Source organism: Chinchilla lanigera, unplaced genomic scaffold (genome assembly GCF_000276665.1).
Source record: "Chinchilla lanigera isolate Chin_1 unplaced genomic scaffold, ChiLan1.0 scaffold00072, whole genome shotgun sequence".
Taxonomy (NCBI): Eukaryota; Metazoa; Chordata; class Mammalia; order Rodentia; family Chinchillidae; genus Chinchilla; species Chinchilla lanigera.
The window spans coordinates 5,014,520-5,041,085 of NW_004955473.1; the positions used below are offsets into that span (position 1 = coordinate 5,014,520).

The 26,566-nt window shown below is 49.8% G+C and overlaps 1 protein-coding gene across 7 annotated transcripts in view; it reads right to left on the bottom strand.

The window, feature by feature from the left end:
* Positions 1-26,566, bottom strand: part of Bcorl1 (BCL6 corepressor-like 1) — a 63,856-nt gene that overhangs the window by 23,546 nt on the left and 13,744 nt on the right. For 5 of the 7 annotated variants that reach the window (XM_005401251.2, XM_013523073.1, XM_013523072.1 and 2 more), the window contains 6 exons: positions 20,961-21,090; positions 14,866-14,956; positions 11,319-14,585; positions 6,275-6,440; positions 4,662-4,742; positions 2,244-2,630 (listed from right to left, as the gene is read on the bottom strand). In XM_005401251.2, coding sequence (XP_005401308.1) covers positions 2,244-2,630; positions 4,662-4,742; positions 6,275-6,440; positions 11,319-14,585; positions 14,866-14,956; positions 20,961-21,046 — 4,078 coding nt within the window. In that variant the 5' untranslated portion in view covers positions 21,047-21,090. The remainder of the gene's footprint in view (positions 1-2,243; positions 2,631-4,661; positions 4,743-6,274; positions 6,441-11,318; positions 14,586-14,865; positions 14,957-20,960; positions 21,091-26,566) is intronic. The other 2 variants (XM_013523074.1, XM_013523075.1) reach the window with 2 other exon arrangements.

Sequence of the window (26,566 nt, forward strand, 5' to 3'; positions counted from 1 at the left end):
TCAGTGTGTCTGTGAAGTGAATTAACTGTAGCCTCAGTTTATCCATTTGGGAAATGAAGAAACTGAGAGCCAAGAGTTCTCACTTCACCTCCCCTGACCGTGATATGGACTCTCTTGTGCGACATTACCAAGGGCAGATCCAGATGTGCAAGTCACCCATCTAGTATGAGGAACTGACTATAGCTTATGCACAGCTATTAAGAAGCTGGCTGTCATACCACCCCTCTCCCCAAACTAGTCCCAGCCCCCTGGTGGGTCCCCACAACCTGCCCAGAACTGCTGCGCTAGATAGTCTCTAACTGCTCTTTCAGCCAGAACATTCGAAACCAGGGCTTTTGATGCAACAAGTCTGGGCTGTGGTAAAAGAGGAAGGAACAGAACCATGCCTTGCAAGGACCTCAGGAAGTATGGAGAAGCCACGTTACAGCATCCACTGCCACAGGGAAAACAACTGTCTTGTACCGTAGTTATCCAGGGCAGGACAGGCTCTGGAGTTGCAGAGAAACAAAGGCTTTAGAGTAGGAACAGGGAGTGGAGGTAACAGGTGCAGGAGTGGAAGTGGTTCTTCTCAACACCTCAAGTCAAGAAGAGACCCAGCCAAGCCCAGAATGAAAGGAAAGGTCATGAGGCTGACAGGAAGCAGGTGACCTGGCTAGCTTGGCTGTTGACCTGAGAGACAGTAGTAGCAGGAGAGATTGGCCCTTTCTGAGGAGAGAGATATTTGTCAGGCAATTCCTGCATGAAGATGTCACCCCTGGGGGAAGGGGATGAGACCACATGCCAAAGCCAGCTGCCTCATGCAAAAATCCTTTCACACACCTATGGAGGGGGAATGACCTACTTTCCAACAATTGAACCTGTCCCCAGGTCCGACAGGACGCCCTGGTCGCTGGCGTTCTCCATGTTACTGTCAGCCCTCAGGTGGTGGCCAGCCAGCTCTCTGTCATGCATGCAGTGGAAACCTCTATCTCTGGCCCAGACAACCTCAAAGGGCCTTCTGGTTCCAAGGGCCAATAGCTCCATAAGAAGCTTCCAAGCTATGAAACCAGCCCTTACTAGAGAAAATCCAGTGATAAAAAATCTCTTCTTCATCCTAACATAAGTGGCTGGGGCCAATGGTTTGACATCTCATTCATGACTAATCCATTACGGTTCTGGCAAAAGAAAGGGAAAATTGTCCCCACTCACTCGCACAGTTGATGAAAATTAGCTCAATTACTCTCTTGAGCGTAGGGATAGGTATCATATATATCTTCACTGAAACAGAGCCGGAAATGAGGTTAAGCCTTCTTTGCATTGTAGCAAACCCAGACTCTATTACCCACTCGATGTGAGCTTATTCTGTTTTAGCTAACAAGGGGAGCGCAGATGTTTATCAGCAACTCAGAATGAACACATTATAGGAGATGATCAATTGTTGCTTCAAGGGGAGAAGTTAGAGAATGAGAGGAAGAGGTAGAAGTGTTCTTATGGAACCCAGCGATGCATGGTTTTTTTGCTCAGTTAGAAATCCACTACAGGAATGGGCCTGAGCAGCGTTTAGTGGAGAATATCGGTATCAGCCTCTTGTGACGGTCTGTGACCATGTTTTATAGCATTTGATGTGGCCAAAGAACGCCTGGCTTTGTCTTTGGGCTGCCTGCTTTTCCAATTCAGGTCCAACAAAAAAGATGCCACCTTGGGTCACCTCAAAGCTTCATTCCACCTTTGGATAATCTTTATGGCTTTCACTGAGACAACAAAGTTGTGTCTGCTTTTACTTGAAGTTCTTCTGTTGGTCTGAGGGAACCACTGGACTTCTTTTTCGTGTAGGGACCGAAGGCATCCCACGAAAGGCAGCCAGTACCCTCTTTCTTCTTGAACCCAAGATTCTAGGAGAGAGAACCTATCTTCCCCAGACCCAACTCCCTCAAGCCAACCAGAGAACTCCCTGGTATGGCACTGGCACATGCCAAGGATGCCACTGTGACCGGACCCACAGGTTCAGATGTCTGGAAGAAACCAGGAGGCTTAGGCCTTGGTATTTTCAGCTCACCTGTAGGCCAATCCAAATTCCTTTCATCTCAAGATAAAGCCCAAAGCTCAGGGCTGGAGTTGTGTGACCTCCTCTGGCAGCTGGAGGTCATAGCATGAGGCATCTATGGGTCCAGAGGACTTTGGCTGGTATAGAGCAGACAGAGCTGTGGCCACCACGATGCCCGAGAGAGGGGCTGTGGGGACAGCAGCACCCTGGCCAGCCTTACCTGCTCTCCCTTTCCGCCGCTGCTCTTCTTCTTGCTCCGTCAGGTACTCCCCAGTTTGATATTTTCGGCTCTTCTGCCGCCTCCGTTTCTTCCTCTTCACCAGGCCCTCCTCCTCATCTTCCTCCTCTTCATTGGTATCCCACATCTGCCGGGCGGCCTCTGTCCTCCAGGGCATCTCCCGGGCTCGCCACAAATGCCTGCGGCCCTGGCTCAGCAGTGTCTTGTCCTGGGCATGATGGCTGCGATACTGAGTGTCCCGTTGGGTCTTTCTCACCTTTCGACGCTTAGCTGGGGTGGGGGTCACCTCCTCCTCTTCTTCTGTGGGGAAGACCTCCTGGCTTCCCATGTCACTGTCTGCCATACCAGCAAAGGAGCTACAGATGCTTCCTGTGGACGGGACGTACAGAGGGCGGTCAGGTACCTCTTCAAAGAACTAAGTATGGTGCTGGCATGAGTGCCCTGGACTAGGAGTCTGAAGGTCTGGGTTCAAGTTCAGGCTGTGCCAGTTATTAGTTGTATACTTGGGGAAAGTTCCTTCACTTCTGTGTCCTCTTCTAGAAAACAGGGATACCGTTCTTTCCTCACTGACTTCACCAGGGCTGTTTTGGGTTTTAAATGAGATCTTTCGCCCATAAGTGCTTTCCAGAGTCTGATATATGGATATATCCAACTATCAAGTATTAACAACACACACCCTTATTCATCTACGGTGTCACAGTACTTGGATCCATTTCACAAACTCTTGCTTAGCACTAATAAGGCACCAAGCATCGTATGAGGGGCAAGAGAGAGCCACAGGTCCCTGTGGTTGGGGAGTGACGGCTGAGAAGAGGGTGAGGAAGGGCAGCCTGGCGTGCCTCCCCAGCTCCTGCTCACTCTGAGGCTTCACCAATCTTGCTGACAAGCAGAGCCATCCCAAAAGAAGAGTCTAGGAATAGTGAGGCAAAGAGTCCCTTTCCTGGGGTAGACAGGGCTCAGTCACGCCCAAATGCAATGCTGAATCTGACCCCACCTCCTACTGAGCTGCCCGGAGCTCTGGGGTGGAGTTTTCTCCTTGGCCACTCCCCCACCCCCCACTGCAGCTGTTCCTCACCACTGGGCAGGCACTCCCCCTCCAGTCCTGACCACCCCAGGACGATGGCTCCTCTCCTGTCCTCTTGGGCCACCTTGCCAAGAGGTCATTTTCTCCCCCCGCTTTTTCATTCGACTGTGCGAACAACAAAAGTGCAATCCAGAATTGGCGTGGCTTCACACTACAGGAGATCTGACACCTTCCTTGGAAGCAGCCGTGAGACGCTACCATCTTTCTCCCAATGCCTGGCTGTTAACTCAACAATCCCCAGAACTCAGCGAGGTCAGTAGAAGAAAGACATGGCTCAGGGCAAACAACTGCCCTCGAAGTTGGTCAGACCATTTAAAGATAACAGTGATCCAGGTTAATGCACAATCACCAAAGAGATCACACAGGGATCACTGATTTCCAAAGACTCAAATACAGAATACCACGTTTAATGCAAATATGGGGCTGGATGTGATGCAATCACTCTTTGACGATTCAGAGGATACTTCAGGGTTTTGAGAAGTCCCCAGGTCAACATCATGAGGCCCAATTACCAACGCGCTGGCCATGTGCTGAGGTGCCAGGTAAGAGAATGGCAGATCGTTGAGTTTCCATAGTGCCCCGGGTCCCCATTCCATCCACTGTGCATGGGAATCCAGGTGAAGTGGGGCACCCTTCTCCGGCCATGTGCACTGATATAAAATCAGCAAAGGAGAGTGGAGGCTGGAAAGGACTATCTGTCTAGGCCCCTGGCATTGACTGGTACAATTCAGGATGCCGAAAGTAAGTCTGGCAGCCCTGACAAAACAATGGTCTTCCAAATTTTGTTTTTTGGTTTTTTTTTTTTTTTGGTTTTTCTCCGGTACCGGGAACCGAACTCACGACCTTGCGCATGCCAGGCAGGCGCTTTTTGCTGCTGAGCTAAATCCCCAGGCCCCGTCTTCCAAATTTTGACAATGCCTTCCAAATTTTGACAATCCCGGCCACAAAGGGCAATAAAACCAAGGTTCAGAGGTTAAATGTCTGTGCCTTACTTGGGTCCCAGTGATCACCAGATGCCCGTGCTCAGAAGCAAACCAGTTTTCTTGAGTGGCACAGGCCTTTTCTTTTTCCACCATCAGCTCCCAACAAGAGACGTCAAGTCCCTTCTCTGAAAAGCTAAGCAAAGTCCTAAAACTGTGGGCAATGGGCAATGTACCCTGTTCCTACCCAGGGCTCTCTTGTCTTTGCATGGAGCCTTGGCACAAAGAAGCAAATTCCCAATTCTCCAGCTGGGCCAACAGCCAAAGTATTCGACCAGATGTTGCCCCCTCTTTTGATAAAGGGACCAGGATGGGCCAGGCCTTAGTCTCACTCACCAGACTGACTGCGTGTCCGGGTGCTCAGAACCACTGGGATGAAGTCACGGAAACTGCTCTTTGCTTTCTTTTCCAAGGAACCTGTATTGTGTGATTTCAGGGCAGAAGGCAGAAATATCACAGCCAGAGTCTAAAAACTGGTAAGGTCACCTGAGAGGCCCAAGTGGGAAAATCAAGGGAGGGTTTAGTTATTTGTTTGTTTTTGAGACAGAGTCTCACTGTGTGGCCCAGGCTGGCTTCAAACTCATGGCGATCCTCCTGCCTCAGGGCTCCTGAGTACTAGGATTACAGGCATGTGCCACCACGCCCGACACCCAACTAGGAGAATTTATATTGACTCTATGGTCACCCTGGGTTACCCCATCTGCTCACCTGATGCTGCTATCATATACCTATCCCCTTTAGGGAATGAGCATGTCCTGTTGGTCTTTGAAAACTGGGAGTTCGTTCATTTTTGCTGACACCAAAAAAGGCAGTGCTCAGAATCAATTCGACAGCATGCCAGAAACTAGCAGACCTGGCCGTCTGCATGACTCGGAGGCTGCTGTACCTCCATGAAGTTACAGCTCAGCTGCGGCACATCCCAGAGAAGGCAGCCTCAGTGAATCAGTGAGGGGGAAGATGAGAAAGGGGACACTGAATGCAGGAAAACTACTGTCTGAGGCAGACTAGATGGAGTAGGTCCTGTCAGAGGGACAGGCCAGCAAGCAGAGACCACTGCCATCAGGAATGCCTGGCCTTCTCTCCCTGATGAGGGTACAGAGGAACCATCTATGGCAGAGCATATAGGTCAAGGACAACCCCCCACCCAATATCCTATGCATCCCTAAATGCAGAGGGTTTAGGACATTCTCTAAACCCTTCTACCTAGCTAGCTAGCAATCTATTCCTTTTTGAAATGGAAGTTTTCCAGTATATACGAAGGTAGAGAAAATAGTATAATGAACCCTCATTCTGCCGTTTTTGTCTAATTCCTCCTACACCTGTTTCTTCTTTGAGCCTAGACCCACTGCAGGGAATGGGCTGGCTACTCTGGTGCAGGAATGCAATCTGCCTGCCTACAAGGCCCTCCTGTGGCCTTCAGAGTGTCCTGTGTGCTAGTATGCTGGGCAGAATATGCCTCTGCTCCCTCCTCCTGTGTCTCTGACTTGAGTTGTGTCAACTATTAGAAAAGAGGAAGGAGATAAAGAAGGGGGCAGGGTAGGGGGACAAGAGGGTGAGGGAGTATAATGGGAGATGGATATGAACAAAGTATGTTATATACACGTATGAAAATGGCGCAGCGACACCCATTACTTAGTATAATTAATACGCACTAGGAGGCCAGGCATGGTGGTGCATGCCTGTAATCCCAGCACTTGGGAGCCTGTGGCGGGAGGATCGCCTGGGCTACATAAGTATGTTCAAGGCCAGCCTGGACTACAATAGAGAGACCCTGTCTCAAATCAAAACAAAATGAAACAAATATGTACTAGGAAAAACACAGAAGTGTTAATCCTATCTCCCTTCCATAGTGGAGAAGGCTCACTTTTCCAGGGTGGGTCCCTCTACGCACCCACACCAGCATGCCACAGGGAAGCCTTTATAGAGGGCCAGGGCCATGGGGGGCCTACCTTCCTCGTGGCCATCGGCTCGTTTTCCTGGAGACTGGGACTCTGGCTTTGTTGGCTTCCGGTGCTTGTGCTTTCCCCTGACTCCATTGTGCTCTTTTCCTGAATCTGAGGCCCCCCTGGGGCTTTTCTTGGTTGGTTCCTGGGGGTCACCGGGTGGCTTCCGGCACTGTGGAAAGGTAAAGAGTGTCAGGTCTGATGTCAGTTCGGTTTCTTAAGAAAGCTCCTAGAGTCGAGCCATACGCCTGTTTCTGACACATGGACATGAGGTGCCCAGGCTGGGGGCACAGAGGCCAGGGCTCCCAGTGGGCTACAGAGGCCTTCCTGGACTGAGTCCAGGGCCCTTGCTGGTCCCCACAGGCATCAACACCCCATTACTTTAAAGAGGGCTACAGACTTCATTCACAAGCCACTGAACACACACTTTAAAAGGTGCAAAGTCAGGCTCTATTCTCTACACCCCAACACCAGTAGAGACATAAGCATTAAACACAAATGCCTCTTCGGCAAGCTGGGTGACTACATTGCTTAAATAACTTCATGGTGAATGGTACAATCACCAACAACTGAAAATAATTCTCAGTTTGGGCCAAGTCAAGAAAAGCTCTCCATATTCCGGAACACTTCCAACTTCTCAAAAGTTCCTCATCTCTATTATCTGATTTTATCCTCCCAACAACCCTGAGAAGAGAAGCTAACACCATCCCCGCAGAACAGAGGGAACTGAGGCTCTAAAGCAAAAGGATAAATAGCTTTTCCAGAGCAACACATGGCCCAGTCTGGGCAGTCACTGAGGGGCTGCCACTCGCCAGGCCACCATACAAGTTAGCTCAGTTGCACGTGCAGAGCAGAAGCCGTGGAGCTGGCTGAGACCCTGGACCTCCCGCCCACCTCCACCGCCGGCCTTTTGCACCAGCTCTCACCACTCTCCTGCCCCACACTTCCTCCAATGCTTTTGTTTAGCTCCTTCCCACTAACTGCCAGGGGCACCCCATCTTACGACTGTGCTTAGGACACTCCTGGCCAACAGTCACAGATTCCCAAATGCTTGGAGGGCCCTCTGTGCCACTAAATAAGAAAAAGGGCAAGGTAGGGGTTTCCAGTGTGCTGGTATCTAGGGAGTGCAAAATAAGCAAAACTCTTGAACAAAGAAAGCAGGTCTTGGAAAGGAAGAATTAAACCTGCTTGTTTTTCTCTTTAAGCAGACCCACCTCACCTTCTAGAAGGTTCACACAAGCTAGATCCAGCTAAGGGGATAGGAGGTTGAGGGGGGTCCCAATTCTCTAGAGACAGGGAGTCCCTATTACCAATCAGATTCCAAGGGCTCCCCCACCCCATGAACTCGTCCTGCTTCTTATTCAGGAGAGGGCTGAGCTGAAATTCAAGAGCAGTTTCTCCTTTTGCTTGCTGCCAGTTCCTACGAATCAAGTGGCAGGACAGGGAAAGAACTGGGGAGAAAAGAGGAAGATGGGGAACAATGGCTTAAAATCTGACCTTCAGGTATGGCCAGAGAAAAACTATTTTAAGTCAGAGGGAATAAAGTTAAATGCACATACATTTGAACATGTCCTATTTATTTCTGAATATCATTTTTAGCTGGCTCTTTCAAGTATAGCTCATTAACTTTTACTTCCTAAGATAGACAGAAACAAGTAAAACAGAACATCTAAAAAGGATTTCTGTCTGTTATCATCTGCAAGGGCAATGGTGAAAGTAAAAATATGTTGTGCGCTCCCATTTATGTGAAAAGTTGCGAGGATGGGGAGATGATGTAAGATGTTCTCATTAACAGAGTTTTGATGTATTTTCCAATGAATTTTCAAAAGAACAAGAACACAGTAAGATATACCCAGCATCAAACATAGCACAATTTTCTGCTAGGTGTGGTAGTTTATGTTTGTAATCTCCACTACTCAGGAGGCTGAAGCAGGAAGATCACAAGTCTGAGGCCATCCTGGGGAAGTTAGGGAGACACTGTATCAAAATGTAAAAAAGGGAAGGGGATCCATCTCAGAGTGAAGGCCCTGGGCTCAATCCCCAGTAACACAAATACATAGGTAGGTAGGTAGGCCGATGAATGAACAGGGATGTAGCTCCTGTGAGGCCCTGGGTCCAATCCCCAATACTGCCAAGGTAAAGAAAAGAAAAAACAAAGAAAAGGGAAGAAAATGGCTGGGGATGTAGCTGTGTGGTAGAGTGCTTGTCTAGTATGTGTAACGTCCTGGGTTCAATCCCTAGTACTGCCAAAAATGGAGGGAGAGCACAGTTCTCTTTGCTGCTGGTCCAGAAGGCTCATTAGGGCTCTAAGAGACCTTGGACAGGTGAGACAGATGACAGGACAGAAACGTTTTTTCTCTGGCCATACCTGAAGGAGCTGTTTTGAGTTAGCTCTGATCTTAGTTTTCTTATCAACAGTTTCTTCCTCAGGAAAATGAAACATAACAAAAGAAAGAGCTACATTATTTGCACTCCTGAAAACCGGACATTTACGAGATCATCACAGGCAGTCACAAAGGACTGCTTCCCAGACCCCTCATCCTGTGACTTTGTTCTCTGTCCTCTGGATTGGTCCGTATGCCCACTGAACTGTTCACCTCATAGACAGGAAGGGATGGTGCCTGCCTGTCACTGAGTTATCGGCAAGACACAGGCTCTAGGAGGATAGGAGCCACATCTGTTGTTTGTAATATAAAAGACAAAAACAGCAGCCATTAACCCTAACTGAGCACTTACTATTTGCCAGGTACTATTTTAGGCACTTAGCTTTTACCCCATTTAATCTTAACAAAAGCTTTTTTGAGACATGTCATTCAATTCACTTATTTATTTAAAGGTATAAGTGAATTATTTTCGTGAAGTCACAGAGCTGTACAACCATCACCAGCTCCCCAATTCTGGAACTTTCTTGTCACCCTGAATGGAAACTCTGCATCCATTGATCAACCGCTCCCCAAATCCACCATCCTCCCTAGCCTGAGCAACTACTAATCTACTTTCTGTCTGCATGGATTTGCCTATTCTGGACGTTTCATATTTTCATCTCATTTTATCTTCATAACTCTCAGAGTGGGCACTATTGTCTCACTGCACAGATGCAGAGATGGAGGGTCAGAGAGATCAAGCAGCTTAATAGATGCCACAGAGCTAAGAAGAGCTGGGGCCAGAATCCAACCTCAGCTCTGTGCCTAGCAACAGAGGGCACGCTCCCCCCTAGCCCACTATGCCCCTTCCTGCAGGTGTATTCTCACACTGGGGAAGGACTGGCATATGGTGGCCACTCAACCCACATCTGCTAAACAGTCAGCAAAACAGTTCCAAATAAAGACAGTGGAAGACAGTGTGGCAGAGTTGACAAAGAACATGGACTTTGGAGCCAAAGAGACTGGAGTTTGAGTTCCAGCTCTGTCATTTAGTAGCTGTGTCACTTGAGTCACATATCCTCTTGGAGCCTGTCTCCTTCATTTGCTCACCTGTAAAATGGGTGTAGCACTCACCTCATGGGATTAGTCTACAAATTAAATCAGGCGATGTGTAGAAAAAACTTGGTGTAAGTAGGAGTTCAACAGTATAAATTATTATTACCATAGAACAGACTGTACTTTATCTGACCAAACGCCATAGCTCTGTGTTGTGTCCTAGGTCACTGAGTTAAACCACCAAAACTGAAACCCAGGACTTTTTAACCTGGAGTCTGTGGGTGAGCTTTCATAAGGGAGGAAGGGAGGTCTTCAAAACCCCTGCAATTACTGGCAAAGTTCTAAGGTCATGTTTCTAGGGAGAAAGTCCATTGGTCTCATCAATTTCTCAAAGGGGTCTACAGTCTAAAAGTGACTAAGAGCCAGGCATGGTGGCACACATTTATAATCCCAGAACTTGGGAGGCTGAGGCAGGAGGACTGCCACGAGTTTGAGGCCAGCTTGGGCTACATAAGTGAGTTCAAGGCCAGCCTGCACTACATAGTGAGACCTTGCCTCAAAAAGAATCAAAATAAATAAACAAATGCTACAAAGAGCTTGTGCCACAAACAACTTAGTGGCCCTCTTGCAAGGAATTTGTCTTTTAATACAGCAACATCCTATGCTAAGTCCTGTCAATACATTTTCAAATTGCTCCATATGTTCAATGAACCGGATCCTCAATATTTCAAAAATTTCCTTGGATCACTAGTGGCCTTGGGAGGACCCATGGAGGCAAGCTGAATGCTTCAGGGCCACGTTTTTGCCTAGAGCTCTGCCACCATCCATAGCGTATCATGCATCGAGACCCAGACACCCACTTGCCTTCCCCACACACTCTCTGTCTTCAAACCCAAAGCTGCCACTCAAGCATGGGAGGGAAAGGAAATTGGTGAATTGGCCTGAAAGCCAACTGGGCTCTGATCCCACGAGGCTCCATGCAAATCCTAAGCAAGGTCCTGCAGTCGTGCAAGGAACGATCCTGTCAAAGGCCCCTTTCCTCCCCAAGCTCCAAGTTCTCAAGGTCAGTAGTCAGTCACCTCATCAAAGGACACGGAAGAGCAGCTATTTAGCGAAAAGTCTGTTCACTAATTTCCCTCACCTAACCTTCTGCTTTCCAACCTCATCTGGAACAATGGCTTCCCTAGCCCCAGAATAGAATTATTTTCTACAGCCTACAAAATACAAGCCAGCCTTAGCTGCGTGTGGTAGCAGACACCTGTAATTCCAGCACTCGGGAGGCTGAGGCAGGAGGATCACTGTGAGTTTGAGGCCAGCCTGGGCTACACAGTGAGTTCAAGAGCAGCCTGAACTGCACAGCAAGAACCTGTCTCAAAAACAAAACAAAACAAATACAAGTCAGCCCAATCCCAGACAAAAACATAATGTATAGAGAGTGTGATTTAGAAAAGGGGACAGCAGGCGCAGGTCATATTCACTGTAAAAAGGCTTCCTCCAATCTGGCAGTTCACTCAGCCACTCTGGAACACTGTGCTCAGTCAGGGTAGCCGTCCAGCACAGTAGAGCAGAGCGAAGCAGACCGGTACGGTCTTGGCCCCACCCTCAACCTCAGCCCAGGCGCTGGCCCTCACCTTGGATCCCAGGGAACTCCGGATGAGGGGCTTGGCTTGTAGCTGCTGCTGCTGTTCGTCTCCTTCCTTCTCTTTGCCACACTTCATCTTCTTGGGCGGTGGAGATTCCGGCACTTCATCTGGCTGCCACTTGCTCTTGCAAGCAAAGACCCCAACACTTTCCCGTTTTACCCGAGCCTGCACCGCCTTAGCCCGTGCTTCAGCTTGGCCCCTCTGAGGAGCTGCTGGGAGTCCATCGGCCCGGAAACAGGTGGCTAAATTGAAGACCACATCGCCATCCACCTTCTCCATTTTCACCCGCCCCAGGTCCACCTGGCTTCCAAGCTGCGAAAGCTCTGTGCTGGAGCCCCTCTTGCTGCTCGGAACCACATCCAAGATGAGTTCTTGGGGGTGGCTGTCATGAGGTAGCAAAGGCAGCTCAGGCATCTTGCGCAGGTTCTGGGGGGTGGCCAGGACCAGCTCGTGGGACATGTAGGTGGCCAGCACTTGGTTCTTAGGCTTTGTGTCTCCTGCCAGTTTCAGGCCACAAGCAGCCTGGGGCCCTTCCATTTTAGGAGTGCTATCAGGGCAGAGGAGGCTCTCTGATTCCTCAGACCCCTGATTTATTCTTATGTCCCCACTGCTAGGCTGAACAGACAGCGCCAGAGTCCCCGTCTGAGGGCTGAGAGTCAGGAGGACAGGGTTAACTTGTTCTTCATAAGGCTTGGCAGCAATCCGGCAAGTTTTGTTCTTTGTGACAGTGTCCTGCTCAGAAGTAAAGGGGCCCCCGGACCGTGGCTGCCCCTCAGGAAGTCCATGCACAGCTTCACTGGAGCCAAGAGGTGGTACACCAGAAAACTCAGAAACAACGCTGGTGGGCCTGATGGGCACCCCCTGACTGGGGGTCAGCTGCCCGGCACTGGAAATGCCAATGGAAAGCAGAGATGCTTGGTGGTATGGTGACCAGCCAACAGGCAGGACCTGGGTGCTGGTGGGTTTCCCATTGACTGAACACCGTGGATAAATATTTGCTGGCCCTGTAGGTTTCCACAGAGAGAGCTCTTTGCTTTGGCACCCCGGCAGCCCAGGAGCAATGCGGGCTGGGGTATAACGCGTTTTCACTGTGCTTGGCTGTCCCTCAGCACCAGACTGGTTGCCCTTCTTGCCACACGTGGCACCAGTGCTCTTAGGCTCCCCTTGGTCAATGATGGAGATGGGCTCCTGCTTGGGGAGGTGGCGGGGATCTCGGTTGAGGCCCAGGTTGGGATCCTTGTTCAGCAGCAGGGACGCAGGCACTGGGTTAGCCACTCCCACATAGGTGCCAGGAATGGTGCTGATCAGCGCAGTTGAGTTCTTCACCCAGGTGCTCGGGTCCCCATTCCTCACGATCTCGGGGAAGATGACGAAGGGCGAGGAAGTGGAACCCAGGCAGGAGGTGACGTTGCTGCCAGCAGCCTGAGTTGTGCGCTGAGATCTGGACAGGACGGTGGAGAGGAGGGCCTTGCTGCTGGTGTGCACGGGGGTCAACACGGGCATGGGAGGTGTTTTGCGCTGGTTCGGCAACGGAAGCTTCTGGCGGTTGGACTTAGAAGAGAGGTCAAGGGGCATCTCGCTGCACTCGGGAGGAGAGGCCATCTCTCGCTCCAGCTGGGGAGGTGACTTGAGGGGAGAGAAGGTAACGGAAGCCCCTTCTGTTTGCTGCTCACTACCACCTGGCATCTTAGTGGCGTGTGGTGGGGCGGAGCTCCCGCTGGGGGCTGGCAGCAAAGGCTGTGGAGTTGGGAGCACCTTGGCAGAAGCAGTGGTGAGGGAGGTATCTGCCAAAGGCCTAGGGACCCCATCGGGGGCCTGCTGGGTGGTGCTGCTGCTGGATGGGGAAGTGCAGGGGAGCCTGTTCACCTCCAAAGACACCAGCTTGGAATCAGAAGTCAGAGGCCGAGCCACAGAAAATGCGTATGGGTAAGACCGGAGCTCTGGGGATGCCAGCACGCCCGGGAGACACCTGTCCTGCAGGTAGGAGGGCAGGACAGGAAGCGTAAGAGTGGAGGAGACCCCCAAGGTGGTTGGCAGTGTGGCCACACTGAGAGGCTGCCCACAGCTCGGAGGTGGGATATAGACCAGCGGCTGGCTCGGGGTCAGCACTGTCCCTGGTTGAAAGGACAGGGGGACTTTTTGCATAGCTGGTGCCTGAGCTGCAGGAAAACACACTCGACTCAAACTGAACGAGGCCGGGATAGGTGCCGAGGTGGGAATGGCAGTTGGTGTGGCAGCCGGCATGGGCGTGGGGGCCGGAGTAAAGATCGGGGCCGGAGTGGGGGCAGGCACCGGTGTAGGAGCGAAGGCAGGAATAAGGGTAGGGGTAGACGGTGGGCCAGAGGAGGGAGTTGGGGTGGGCATCGGTACAGACGGAGGGGCAGGAGCGGCTGGAGGTGTGGACGCTGGCATGGGCGCCAGAACTGGAGTGGGGACAGGGGCGAGGACCAAGGTAGGAGCTGAAGGAGGCACAGGAGCCTGGATCAGAGCCAGCGGAGGTGCTGAAACTGGGACGGACAGAGGGGTAGGAGCAGGAGCCGACAGGGGAACCGGACCCGACGGGGGAGCAGATGCTGGCACAGGCACCAAGACCGAGGCTGAGACGGACAGGGGGTTTGAATCCGAGATGAGGGTGGGCACTGAGGGAGGTGCTGGAGCCAGAGCTGGGACTGGTGCTAGGGGAGGAGAAGGAGCTGCAACTGAAGTGGCAACTTGGACTGGAACCAGCCCCGAATGGGGCACTGGGGCAGGGACAGAAAGGGGAACCTGGAAGGGATCAGGGACAGACGGGGGCACAGAGACTGCACCAGGAGCAGGGGGACAGATGGGGGCTGGCAACGGACTGAAGTTAGTGGTAACCAGAGGCAGGGTCCCCTCCACGGGGACTCCCGTTCCCAGAGTAGCCAAAATGAAAGTGTTCTTGTCCCCGACACTGTGCCGAGAGTCCAACGCCTTTACCCCAGGTGGTGAGCAGTCAACCTGTTTGCTCATTTGGGTGCTGAGGGGAGTCCAGGAGCACTCGGCCCTGCTGTTGCCGGCCTCGGCGCCGTCAGGAGCGGGCAGATTGAGCCCGTCTCCTGGGCTGCTCAGCGGCACCAGGAGGCTCTCAGCTTCTGCTGCATTCCCAGCATAGTCCATTTTTGGCTGGGGATCATCAGGCTGGTCTTCTGACTTGTGCCCAAGTTTCTCTGTCGCACTGCCATCTGGGTCTGCCCCCCGGGCATTGCTGCCACTTCCAACTGCTGTGAGCTCCACCTGTAATGATAAAACAGTGTGACCATCTCAGTGAGTTCCCTGGGGCTGGTGCAAGTGTCCCGAGGCCCCTGAAAGGCAATGGCTGGTCTTCTCTGCAACTCAACCAACTAGGTCTTCGTAGAAAATGGCAATGGCCAATTTCTGTCCCACCTACTGCAAATCCCAGGACATACCCCCATCCATTCCTGGCCCCCCTGTCAGGATGGCAGACTGGGCACATCGCCCAAGCAGCTCAACTGCACCCTTGGTGGGCTGCATACAGCACCACACAGCCCCTTACCTTGGAAAAACTGCTGCCGACACAAAACTCCTGAGACCCAAAGTGCTGGCAGTCACCTGTCGTGGACTCCTCATCAGAAAGAGGTGCTCTTCTGGCAGGGAGACAGAACCAGAGGAGGAACATGAGATCTGTCTTGGAGCTACCACGGCTTTCCCCAGAGTCCCCTGGTTTCTAATAAACCTTGTCTCACTTTCTGTGGTGGTCTGGGGGCATCACGAGGTACTGGGGGGTCCAGAGCTACACACACAGCTTTGCAAGTTCCTGCAAACTAGCCAAGTCTGGCCAGACTCCCCTCTTTGGGCTGTTTATCCTGTTTTCTAGGGATCTTGCCAGGAGTATGGAAGATGCCAGTACCTTCAGCTTTTCACCAAAACTTACTCATCAAGGTGACTATCCAGGACATGCAGAACATTGCCCTAAGGGCAAGAGATGGGAACTACCGTGGGCCTCAGAAGGAGCACTCATCATTTTCCTTTTAAATAGGATCTTATTTCAAGTCTATAAGGGAGCCGGGCATGGTGGCGCATGCCTGTAATCCCAGCACTCACGGGCGTGGTGGCACATGCCTGTAATCCCAGCACTCACGAGGCTGAGGCAGGAGGATCCAGGAGGATCGTTGCAAGTTTGAGACCAGCCTGGGCTACAAAGTGAGCTCAAGGCCAGCCTGAACTGCATAGTGAGACCCTGTCTCAAAAAGACAAAAGAAAAAGTCTATAAGGGAAGCGGGCTGAAGGTGCCATATGGCTGGGTAATCCTTTCCTGAAACAAATCACCATCCCCATTGTGTTTTCAGGTCTAGTCTAAATCAGAATCATGCTGGGCGTGGTGGTGCATGCCTATAATCCCTTGGGAGGATAGCACTTGGGAGGCCGAGGCAGGAGGATCACTGTGAGTTCAAGGCCAGCCTCGGCTACACAGTATGTTCAAGGACAGCCTGAACTACACAGTGAGACCCTGTCTCAGGGAAGAAAAAAATAAATTAATTAAAAATAATTTTTTCGGGGCTGGGGATTTAGCTCAGTGGCACAGTGCCTGCCGGGCAAGCGCACGGTCATGAGTTCGATTCCCGGTACTGGAAAAACAAAACAAAACAAAACAAAAATAATAATAATAATTTAAAACTAAAACTAAAAATAAATGAGAATCATTATCTCTTTCCTTGATGAGCCTGCCTACAGCCAATACACCTCTACTACCAGAAGTGAAAATTCTGAGTTGAGGCCACTGGGCACCAAGGGGCACATTAAGGACACTATTTCTTCCCTCCAAGGGACATTTCCCTTGCTTGTAGAGTTCTGCCTGGCTCCACCCTTCTTCCCCCCGACCTACTCCACCACCGTCAGTTCCCCACCCTCCCTCTGGCCTCTCAGCACCCCACATTCTCTCCTATCCCCAAGGGCGGCCCTCCGGCCAGACACCCAGTTCAGGGTAGGATGGCCCAGAGGCCAAAGCTGGGTCTCAAAGGGGAAAGCTCAACTTTCCCACCACGTGCTCAGGTAAAAATTAGAAGAGGGTACATCTTGAACCCTCCAAATGAGGTGCAGACTGGGAAGGTGAAGTTGAGGAGCGGACAAACACCCACTCACAGTTTGGTGTCTTTCTTTCAGTGCTGGGGGATTAAACCTGCATGTATTCTATCCTTGAGCTACATCCCAGCCCTTTTTGTTTTCCTAACTGATAAATTAATTAACAGTACTACAGATAGTTGAATCCAGGGGATTCACATTGACTTACACTCCCAGTACCCCTTTTCTCCTTTATTGTGAGACAGGGTTTCACTACATTGCCAAGGCTTGGCTTAAATTTGGGATTTTCCTGCCTCAGCCTCCCACAGCACTGTGATTACAGGTGTGTGCTAACATACCTGTCAAAAAGTTTGATGTTTTAGCCAGGCATGGTGGCGCAGGCCTGTAATCTCAGCACTCAGGAGGCTGAGGCAGGAGGATCACTGTGAGTTTGAGACCAGCCTGGAGTACACAGTGAGTTCAAGGTCAGACTGAACTACATAGCAAGACCCTGTCTCAAAAAAAAACTTTGATATTTTAAGAATAGCAAGAACATACTATGCTTGCCCTAAGGAGGGCATAGGCGGGGTACATGCCTGGGTGGAAGGGACCAAGGAGGCTACTTGAGTCTAAGAATAAAGCCCCAACTAAAAGCTGTGGCAAGTCTCCTGGGTGGGCAAGGCCCAGAACTGCTCTGTGAGCCCTTGGGGAAATGCACTGCGCTGGGTTTGCCCATCTTAGGAGCCTCACCCAGGCTCTAAGACAGCCCGGGAAGAAGCCAGGCTCCGCCAGCCATCCTAGCAAAAGTAGTCAGGGCGCCCCAACAAGGAGGAGGAAGGCCCTGCTAAGAACTCGCTCCCTCCCACTAACACAGATTGTACCTGGGGCAAAAGAAGCAAAAAAGGCAAGGGGGTCACCATGGGCCTTGCCCCATCTTTTCAGGGATCCAGAAGGGGCTAATGGAGGGGGAAGCTTGGCCCCTTTGAAAGGCAGCTAGGCTGGCAGAAGTGGGAGGGCTCCACTGCTGGAAATGACTGTTGGTGACAAACAGAAATGACTGTAAGGGCTTTCGAGAGACAGTCAGGGGGTCTTGGGAAAAGGAGGAAGGGACAGCCTGAGGGAAAAGGAAAACATATTTTCACATCGACTCCGAGAGACCAGAAAAGCAGGACCTCTACCCGGCCTTGGGCCAAGGGGAGGCGTGTTCCGACTAGACTTCCCAGGGATGCTTTTGGAGGAGGGGAAACAAGTAGCAGTCCCCATTCACGGAAAGGTGCTATTTATTTACATTCTTTCCCCTCCGGGTCATACAAAACAGAACAAGCTGCATACGCACTCCCCCTTGCTGGGCTCCCACCCTACCTGAAATCATACTTGAAAGCAGAAACCCTGCTCTTGCAAGCAAGTAGCCACCAGAGAACTACACAGCCAGGCTGAGAGAGTCTGGCGGTAGCAGCAAGAGCAGCAGTCCTGGCCACTCTAGCCATACCCACGCCCGCGCCAGCCCCTGAGGCTTGGGAAAATGTCATGTGGCCATGGTTCAAATGCTTGGACGAAAGGGGGATGCAGAACCCAGCACATGTTGAAATCGCTCCATTCTCCATTGGGGTAAGAGGCTGGGACAGAATGGCTTGCAGGGGAGTGGGACCTGGGGACAGCGGGTCAAGTGGGCAAAGTTATGAGGGGGCAAGCGAGGATGGCGGCAGGCTCCATCAGGACTGAAAACCAGTTCCATTCTCTCTCCCCATCATTGGATGCGGGGTTGGTCCGCTCAAGGTTTTCTTGCATTTTAACCAGAAGTATCCACAACCTCTCAGGGTCATTTTCCTAATTATCATGGGCCAGCACCACTGTCACACTGGCCCTTCCTCAGTTCCTGTTGGGCCTGCGATCCTTGTAAGGGAAAAATGCAACCCAGCACGCGCAAGGCTTCTTACCTCCAGCCCGTGCAGGCGCTCCCGGCCTGCAGTTCCACCGCCCTCAAAGACCCCTTTGCTCTAGCAGGAGCCTCCCTGCACCCGCCATCCTCTTACTGTCCCAGGGAAAAACCAACCCCAGCTTTAAGCTCTCGCTCAGCCTTACAGCCAGGGTTCAGACCACACTGGCTTCCCCTATTCCTGGGGAAGTCTGTCATTCTTTTTTTTGTTGTTGTTTAACATTAAGATTTGGGAGCAAAAAGTTTATCATTCTTGCATCTAGACTCCTATAAGACCGGTCCATGCCACTCTATAGCGCTCACCACCAGTGTACCGTGACATCAGTCTGCGCTCATTGTGTTTCATAAACATTTGTTGAATGAAGGAATGAAGTGATACTAGAAAGGAAGGAAGCAAGCAAATTAGCTGAAAGTTTGACTGGAGCCAGCCACCTGGGGCCACCAAACAGCCCATGACCCTGTTCCACTCTCCTCAACCACAGCTGGTAAAGGCAGTCAGGCTTCTACAGCACAGCTTCAAGAGTTAACACCTCGATGCAAGTTTATACTCAAAGTTCCTAAGTTCTAGGAAAGGAAAGGGCGGAGGAGCGTGGCTTTTAATGGGAGGCTGAGGCAGGAGGATCGGTGAGAGTTTGACGCCAGCCTGGGCTACACAGTGAGTTCAAAGTCAGCCTAGACTACAAAGTGAGACCCTGTCTCAAACAACAAACCAAAAAAAAGTGGCTTTTAAATGGTGAGACTGCATTTTGGGAATCAGCAGTAGTACACCCTCGACTATAACAAGAGGGTGACAATAAAGGACAGATGAGATGGAGGTGACAACATTTAAAAGACCAATCTAGCCGGGAGTGGTGGCACACGCCCGTAATCCCAGCACTCAGGAGGCTGAGGCAGGAGGATTGTTTTTGAGTTCAAGACCAGCCTGGGCTACAAAGTGAGCTCAGGCCCCGCCTAAACTGCATAGTGAGACCCTGTCTCAAAAAGACAAAAAAAAAAAAAAAGGCCAACCTAAGCACTACACATATATGGTAATTTAGCACCTCAAGAAAGGTGCATAGAGAGGGAAAACCAGATTTTGAGCGTACTTCCTGCTCCTCTCTTGGCAGGGATTTAGAGTGGATGGTGAACCAAGGTAACTTGCCTATTAGTTTTATAAAGGCTCTGGTCCACATCTCTGTATCAAAGTCAAAACAACTTATAACTAAATCAACACAATCTGCCAGTTAATATTCACATTAATCAACCCCAGTACTCCAGCTTGCCATAATCATCTAAGGACATATCTCATATGCAAGGGAAATACCTTTCTTTTGCCTCTCAGAAAAATTCTGTCTTATTTTACTTGGTCTCGACTTTTGGATTCTAAAATTAAATTCCTTTTAAGTCTCTAACTTGTTCCTTAGTGTGGAGAACATTAAGCTATCAGGAGCTAATGGCTTCAGAAAATAAAAGGGTCTATTCTCCTAACCTTAACCTCAGACAAGTACACACTTGTCCAGCTAGGAACAAAAAGAAAAAAGTAGATAAAAACGTAGGGCTGAGGGTAGTGCTAAGTGGTAAAACGGGTGCTTAGCATTCACAAGACCTTTGGTTCAATCCCCAACATCACAAAAGAAAATTGTACATTTAAAAACAAAGACGTTTACTCCTTTTCTCTTCAAAATTACCAATAAAACCTCCTCCCTGACATACAAATGCTTCTTAGATTTACCTAAGAAATGCTATATTTTTTTTTCTTTCTTGAAACAGAGTCTCACTATGTATTCCAAGCTGGCTTTGAACTCACTAGGTAGCCCACAACTCTCAGTGATCCTCCTGCCTCAGCCTCCTGAGTGCTGGGATTACAGGCATGTGTCATCATACCCAGTTAGATCTTGAATCCCTGGAAAACCCCTATCATTCTGCATTCTAGGTGACTAGTCAACGGACTGAAACACCAGCAAACAGTAGGAAGGCCATGCCTTCTCTTAAAATGGGAGAGGCATCCCAGCCGTCATACACAGCCAAGGGCCAGAAAGTGAAATACTGTACAAAATTCGGATGCCCTCGGTATGCAGCACAATCAGGAAATGGCCTATATTGGTCAACCAAATATTTTGATGAACAAAAAACTGAAAACACACAGATGAGGCAGGCATCACCAACTGTTGGTTCTGTATTAAAGCTATGTTCAGCAGTCTTATTTTCCTCTGATACTTCATAAGGACACCAAATTGCTGTCAGCCTTGAGGGGCAAGGTAGAACTGACCACCAGAATGCCCACTACCAGTTTCTAAAACAAAGCTACATGATGAAACTACTTTTCATCCAGGCCTAGGACAAGGACCACAAATATCTTACACATATCCTTGAGCATCAAACTTTGATGCAGAAAATAAAAATTGCAATTGCCTGAGCTTCGCCTGACTCCACAATCTGACAGTTCTTAATAAGTCGATAAATGCTAACTGGCAAAGGTCATCTGTTGGCCTCCTAGCCTTTACCTGAACACGGACAGCATGGCAGGGCAGGTCACTCCCACAGCCCCAGCCCCATCCCATCTCAAGAAAAGGAGAAACAACCACGAGTCTCTTTCCCAGGCCCTATGGCATGTGGCTACCCCTCGTGACCCGCTACCGCTCACTGGAGGCCAGCAGTCTTCAAAGTCTTCTCACCTCTCTTCGTTGATGCCACACATGCGAATCCGGTCAGAACTGGTCCAGTTGTGCACGCCGCTGTAGAGCGGTGCTGTAGAGATCATGACAGCCACTAACCACCGAATAGGACCTGCTGTGGCCACTCCCCCTAGGAAAAAAGAATCCCAAAAAGTCCAAACTCAGAATAGGGACAGCTGCTTTACAGAATTGTGTGCGCATGTGTGTGTATGTGTGTGTGTGTGTGTGTGTCCGTGTGTCTCCCTGGGAACTGAACCAAAGGTGTTCACACAGAGCTACACCCCTGACCCCTTTTTTGTTTTTTATTTTGAGGCAAGATGTCGCTAAGTCACTAAGTTGCCCAGGCTGGACTCTTAACTTTCGATCCTTCTGTCTCAGTGTCCCAGAGTGCTGGAACTACAGGCGTGTGCCACCACATCTAACTTCACAGGAATGTTTAGACAAGGGTAATTAGAGCAAAATGTTAAAGCGGTCTCTCTCACAAGCCAGCCCATTAGAGAAAATGAAGGTCCAAATAGGGACAGGAATACACCAGTTTTCTAAGAATCTCTATGTTTCAGGACGGAGCAAAGCACACCGTTAAGCACTGAGCGCAGTCATGGCGAATCTTTCAGAGCTTTCAATGGTAACAAACAGCCCACTGTGGCACAGCATGCCATAGGTTTGCCACCACTGACCTAGAGTGATTCTTAAATTTCTTCACACACATACGGTATGTGCACAACTGTTTGAGGAAATTTAATCTATTGTAGACAAATGAGATGACGGTATATTTTTCTGCACATGATTAGCCTAAGGAACTACAATTAGAGGGTCACACCCACATGAGTGGCAAATGCATGGAAAGACAACTAGGGGTCCATTTCTCTTCTGCTCTCTGAGTATAGAAGGACGTGTGCAATGCAGCCAATGTAAGGTCTCCAGAGGAAGCACATGCTTTCTTTAAAGCCCTTCAAAAGTATCCTATTCTGCTTCCAAGTTTGTATACAATGCATCATCTAATGTGGCAGAAAGCTCCCTCCAAATCAGGTGAAGGCTCCCTGCATTCTGACCCAAGCAAGCAAAGCCACAACAAACAAGGTTCTATCAAGAACCTTCTGTCCTGTCCCTTCCTATTAGCCTGTTATCCTTATGACCTAACACCCCCTTCACCAGCCAGTATCTAGCGCTCACTGCTGACAGCCACCACACCGGTAATTTGCCTTCTAGAGAAAAAAGGGTGTCACAAAAAGAGATTTATCCAGTGAGCTTGTCTTGAGATCCTAAAACACCTGAACAGAACCCTACGATGATCAGCATTTTCTAACTTTCCAAAGAGGCAGATCATGGTAAAATATAGTCACATTCAGGATTTATTCTGTTTACCCTTTTTCAGTTTTCAGAGACTGTTCTTACTCAACTTAATTCACTTATTCGACAAATATCTACTAAGCTCCAACAATTAACAAAACAGACCAAAATCATGCCTGCAGGGTGCTTACATTCTAGAAGGATGAGATGGACAATAAGAAGGTTAAATCATTCTAAGTCACAGCATTTTAGATGAGCTACGGCACTGGCTCAGGGGGGCGGGGGCAGTGCAGGGTGTGTGTGAGTGGATGGCTTATGGTCTGACATAGGTGGTCAGGGTAGGCCTTGCTGAGAAGGAAACACTTAAACAACCTAACAGAGGTGAAGGAGCAAGCAATGTAGGTATCTTGGGGAAGAGCATTCCAGGAAAAGCAGAGTGTATGCAAAGGTCCTAGGGCAGGAGGAAAAGCCAGGAGGCCCGTGTGGCTGGACCCAGGAGAGGGGCGTGCTAGGGAAAGAGGACAGCAGACATGTACCCACCCACACCCTTCCTGGACCTCATCCCAAAGCCACGTCTGTGTCAGCCAGGGGACACTGCTGCTCTCACCTCTTCTTTGCACTTCCCCTCTCCTTCTTTCCCTGGCCCAACACTGGCCGCATCTCCAGGACCCACCTTCCCCACTACCTACCCTCGAAAGCTGGGCATTCATTAAGGTCTGACCCTCTCTGGCTCTCCGTCTCTCCTTGCCCCTGCCACCTCCTCCCATTCCCCGCCCCCCCCCCCGGCTTCCCTAGTTTGCTCTATTCCTCATCCTGGTGTCTCTCCCCCTCCTCACCTCTCTCTTCCCCTATCATTCTCCCAGCAGCTCTCTCTCCTCTCCATGGGCACATCACTTCTCCTCTAGCTTTCTCTCTCAGCTTCTCTTTCCAGTCTCCCCCTCGCTCTATCTCACTGTTCCCATTCCCGAGTCTCCAGTTTCTCCTCCTCCTCCCCCTTCTCCCTCCCTGGCTGCACCGCCACTCTGGTCCCCCAGCCCTGCATTCAGTCTCCCTCTCTGGTCTGTCGGTCTCCACCCTCTTCCTCCTTCAGTCTTCCTGGCTCTCTCTGGCCCTCCCCGTGCCTCTCCCTGTGTGTACACCGTATTTTGGCCCTGCCCCTCCTCCTCTTTCGCCTATGAGCTCTCAGAGTTTCAACACACCCTTGGGTGCACAGATGACTTCCAGGTCTGTATCTCTAGCCCTGACCTCTCTCCTTTGGCCCAGAGCCGAATTCCCAGCTGCCAGCAACGTGCTGTTCACTGGATGTCCACCGAGCCCCTCAAACCCAGCAGGTCTCAAACCAGACTCATTATCTGCCCCCATAAGCCTCTTCCTACCCCTACCCCACGCCCAACACGTTTCCTATCTTAGTTAATATCATAAGTGTCCCCTAGCCTGGAAATGCTTTCCACTCCTCTCCCCCACAGCCTAGAGCCAATCAGCAGTCAAGCCTTGATACGGCCATCTTCTTCCTCCTCTCCTTCTACCCTCTTGCCACTAGCCCGGCGCAGGCTCTCATCATCTCTCACCAGGAACATTACACTGGCCTCTTAACAGCTCCCTTGGCCTCCCATCTCTTGATTCTACAATCAATTCATCTTCTAAAGCGGCAGTTCGATCAGGCTTCCCCCTCCCTCGCCTTCCTCATCGAAAGCCATCAGAATCAAGCCCGAGTTCTTAACACAGCCTTCAAGGGCCTCAGGACTTGGTCTCAAACCTGCTCTCCAGGCTCCTCTTCTGTCCCATCCTCCCATTTCCCTACCATGCTAGCACCTGACCCTGCCCTACACAGATCACCCAGTTTCAAGACTATGCCCGTTCCCCACTCTGAAACAGTCTCTCCCCACACCCCTTCTTCTTCTGTCATTCCTCAAGGCCTAGTTTAAATGCCATTGTGTCACTTCCTGACACAAAGCCCCAGCCCCTGATTAGCTAACCCCTCCCTCTTAGGTTCTCCTCAAACATTTTAATTCCTACCTCTGCCCAGCACTGACTCTTCTGCAGTGCGGTTACCCGGAGGTGTGGTGTGTCTGTCTGCCCCACCAGACTTTCAACTATCTGAGGTAAGAAATAATCGTTCTTCTTCATCTTGGGTTCCTCAAGATTACTTTGCACACAGTCCTCAGTGCTCTGAAAATGGATGTTCTATGGAACTGAATTCTGGATGAGAACTGAGAGGATGCCCCCAAGAAAGCACAGAAAGCAAAATTAACCCCACCAAAAGTCCACCATGCTTGCTTACTATAGAAAATTATGCATTCCCTATAGCCACCTTTCCGGGCTGCCAGACTCTAGAATTTTCAGCTCATCATCTCTGAGCTTTTTGTACCTCTGTAAAGTGCAGGTCACTAATGGCTATGGAAACTCAGGCTTATCCCACAGAGTTTCGATTGACGTCCCTCCTCACTGTGGGAAAACCAGTTTTCCCCTCATTTGGAACTCTCAGTTCCTTTACTCCATATAAATTTGTGCTTTCTGACTTTTTCCTTGAACTCCTTATGACATGTGTCTGGTTCCCATGCTGATTAACGAGTAAAATAAAATCTTTAACATGTGTTCATTTTTATATCTGTACAAGAGTCATGATTTTTTACCTTTTCTAAAAATTATCTTTTAGCATTACTAAGACAGTTATGGGGGTTAGCATCATTTTAGAAAGATTTTTAACAAGGACCCCATTCCCTGAACATCCTGGTTAGTGAAGTTTTGACTGTTTCTTAGACTACCTTGGAATATCCCTACATTAAGAAACAGCAGCTCAGTCTGTTGGGCCATACACCAGGCGCTTTCTCATCTTTCCTCTCTACGAGTGTTAAAGGACTTGGGCAATGGAAGAGGTTGTTCTTGCCATAAGATGAATTTCAACATGAAGTACAAGTTTTAGTGGCTACCTAACTATCTGTTAGCAGCAGTTTTGTTAGTGACCAAGGATTTTTCACTCTTGGGCTTATTTTTATTCTTTACAGAAGGAATAAGTAGTTTGCAGGGTCTGAGACAGAAACCAGAGGGGAAATCCCAGCATTCAGAAACAGAACAATATATAAAATGTTCCACTGATGTAGAGTTTTTAGGCCAAACAGAAAAGGAAAAACAAGCTAAAACCAAACATGGCCTGGCATGGTGGCGCATGCCTGTAATCCCAACATTCGGGAGGCTGAGGCAGGAAGATCGTTGGGAGTTTGAGGCCAGCCTGGCCTACAAAGTCAGCTCAAGACCAGCCTGAACTGCATAGCGAGACCCTGCCTCAAAAAGACAAACAAAACAAAACAAAACAAAAAAAGCAACCATGGACATGATACAGATTTGGTGACTACCTGGAGAGCAAAAGTGACACTACATATCCCCATTTTCACATGGCTCTGATGATGGTGCATCCACTTAAAGCTTTGCAACCCAAACTTTTATTATGGTTTTATTAGAACAGTCCTTGCCCATCTGAAGCTCACTGTCTGCTGTCTAACCAGGCTTTGGGGAGGAGGCGAGAGGCGGGTGGGAACACAAGGAGGAGAACATAGAACTAAGCTGCCCACAGAAGAAGGCAAAATCACTCTGGCCAGAAAGAAAAGCTAAGGGGCCATCTAATATGGGGCTAGAAAGCAGGTTCCTGACAACAAGGGCAGTTGGGATGCTCAATGTTAACCGATGTTTCCCAAGTCAGAATCACTACGAAGCTTGTTCCAAATAGATTCACTGGTCTCAGTTCTACACAATCTTTTTTTTAATAGGCTTAGGGTTTTGTTTCATTACAAGACATACAGTGTAACCTACCATCAACTGCAAACTCCTCAGGGAGAGGTGAGCAAAACGGGAAAAGCTTCCAGGTACACTCCTTCACTCCCTGCCACACTCAGTAAGTTTCACCAGTATACACACTTTCGTACCAGCCTGCATTCATTCAAGGCACCCACATGCATGTCCTGTCCCTCGCTCGCTCGCTTGCTCTTGCTCTGTCTCTTGTGTGGGAAGCATCACATCAAAGGCGAAGTTCTGCAAAGGAACTTGGAAGAAACCCGGTAATCCCAAATGACCCAGGAGGCACAGGCACAAGGATATGAAATACCTCAAAGATCTTCCCCAGATGTCACAGCCATGTTTAGAAATGAACAGCTGCATGGCCCAAGAATCAAATACTGGTCACTGTTGTAGGACCACTGTGAGGTAATCCCACTTTGGGGCAAATAATTCAAAAGTCACATCCAACTCATGATGAGGACAAAGGAGAACACACGTTCCACCAACCCAAAGCAATAAGCATAGCTGAAAAAATAGAAATGAAA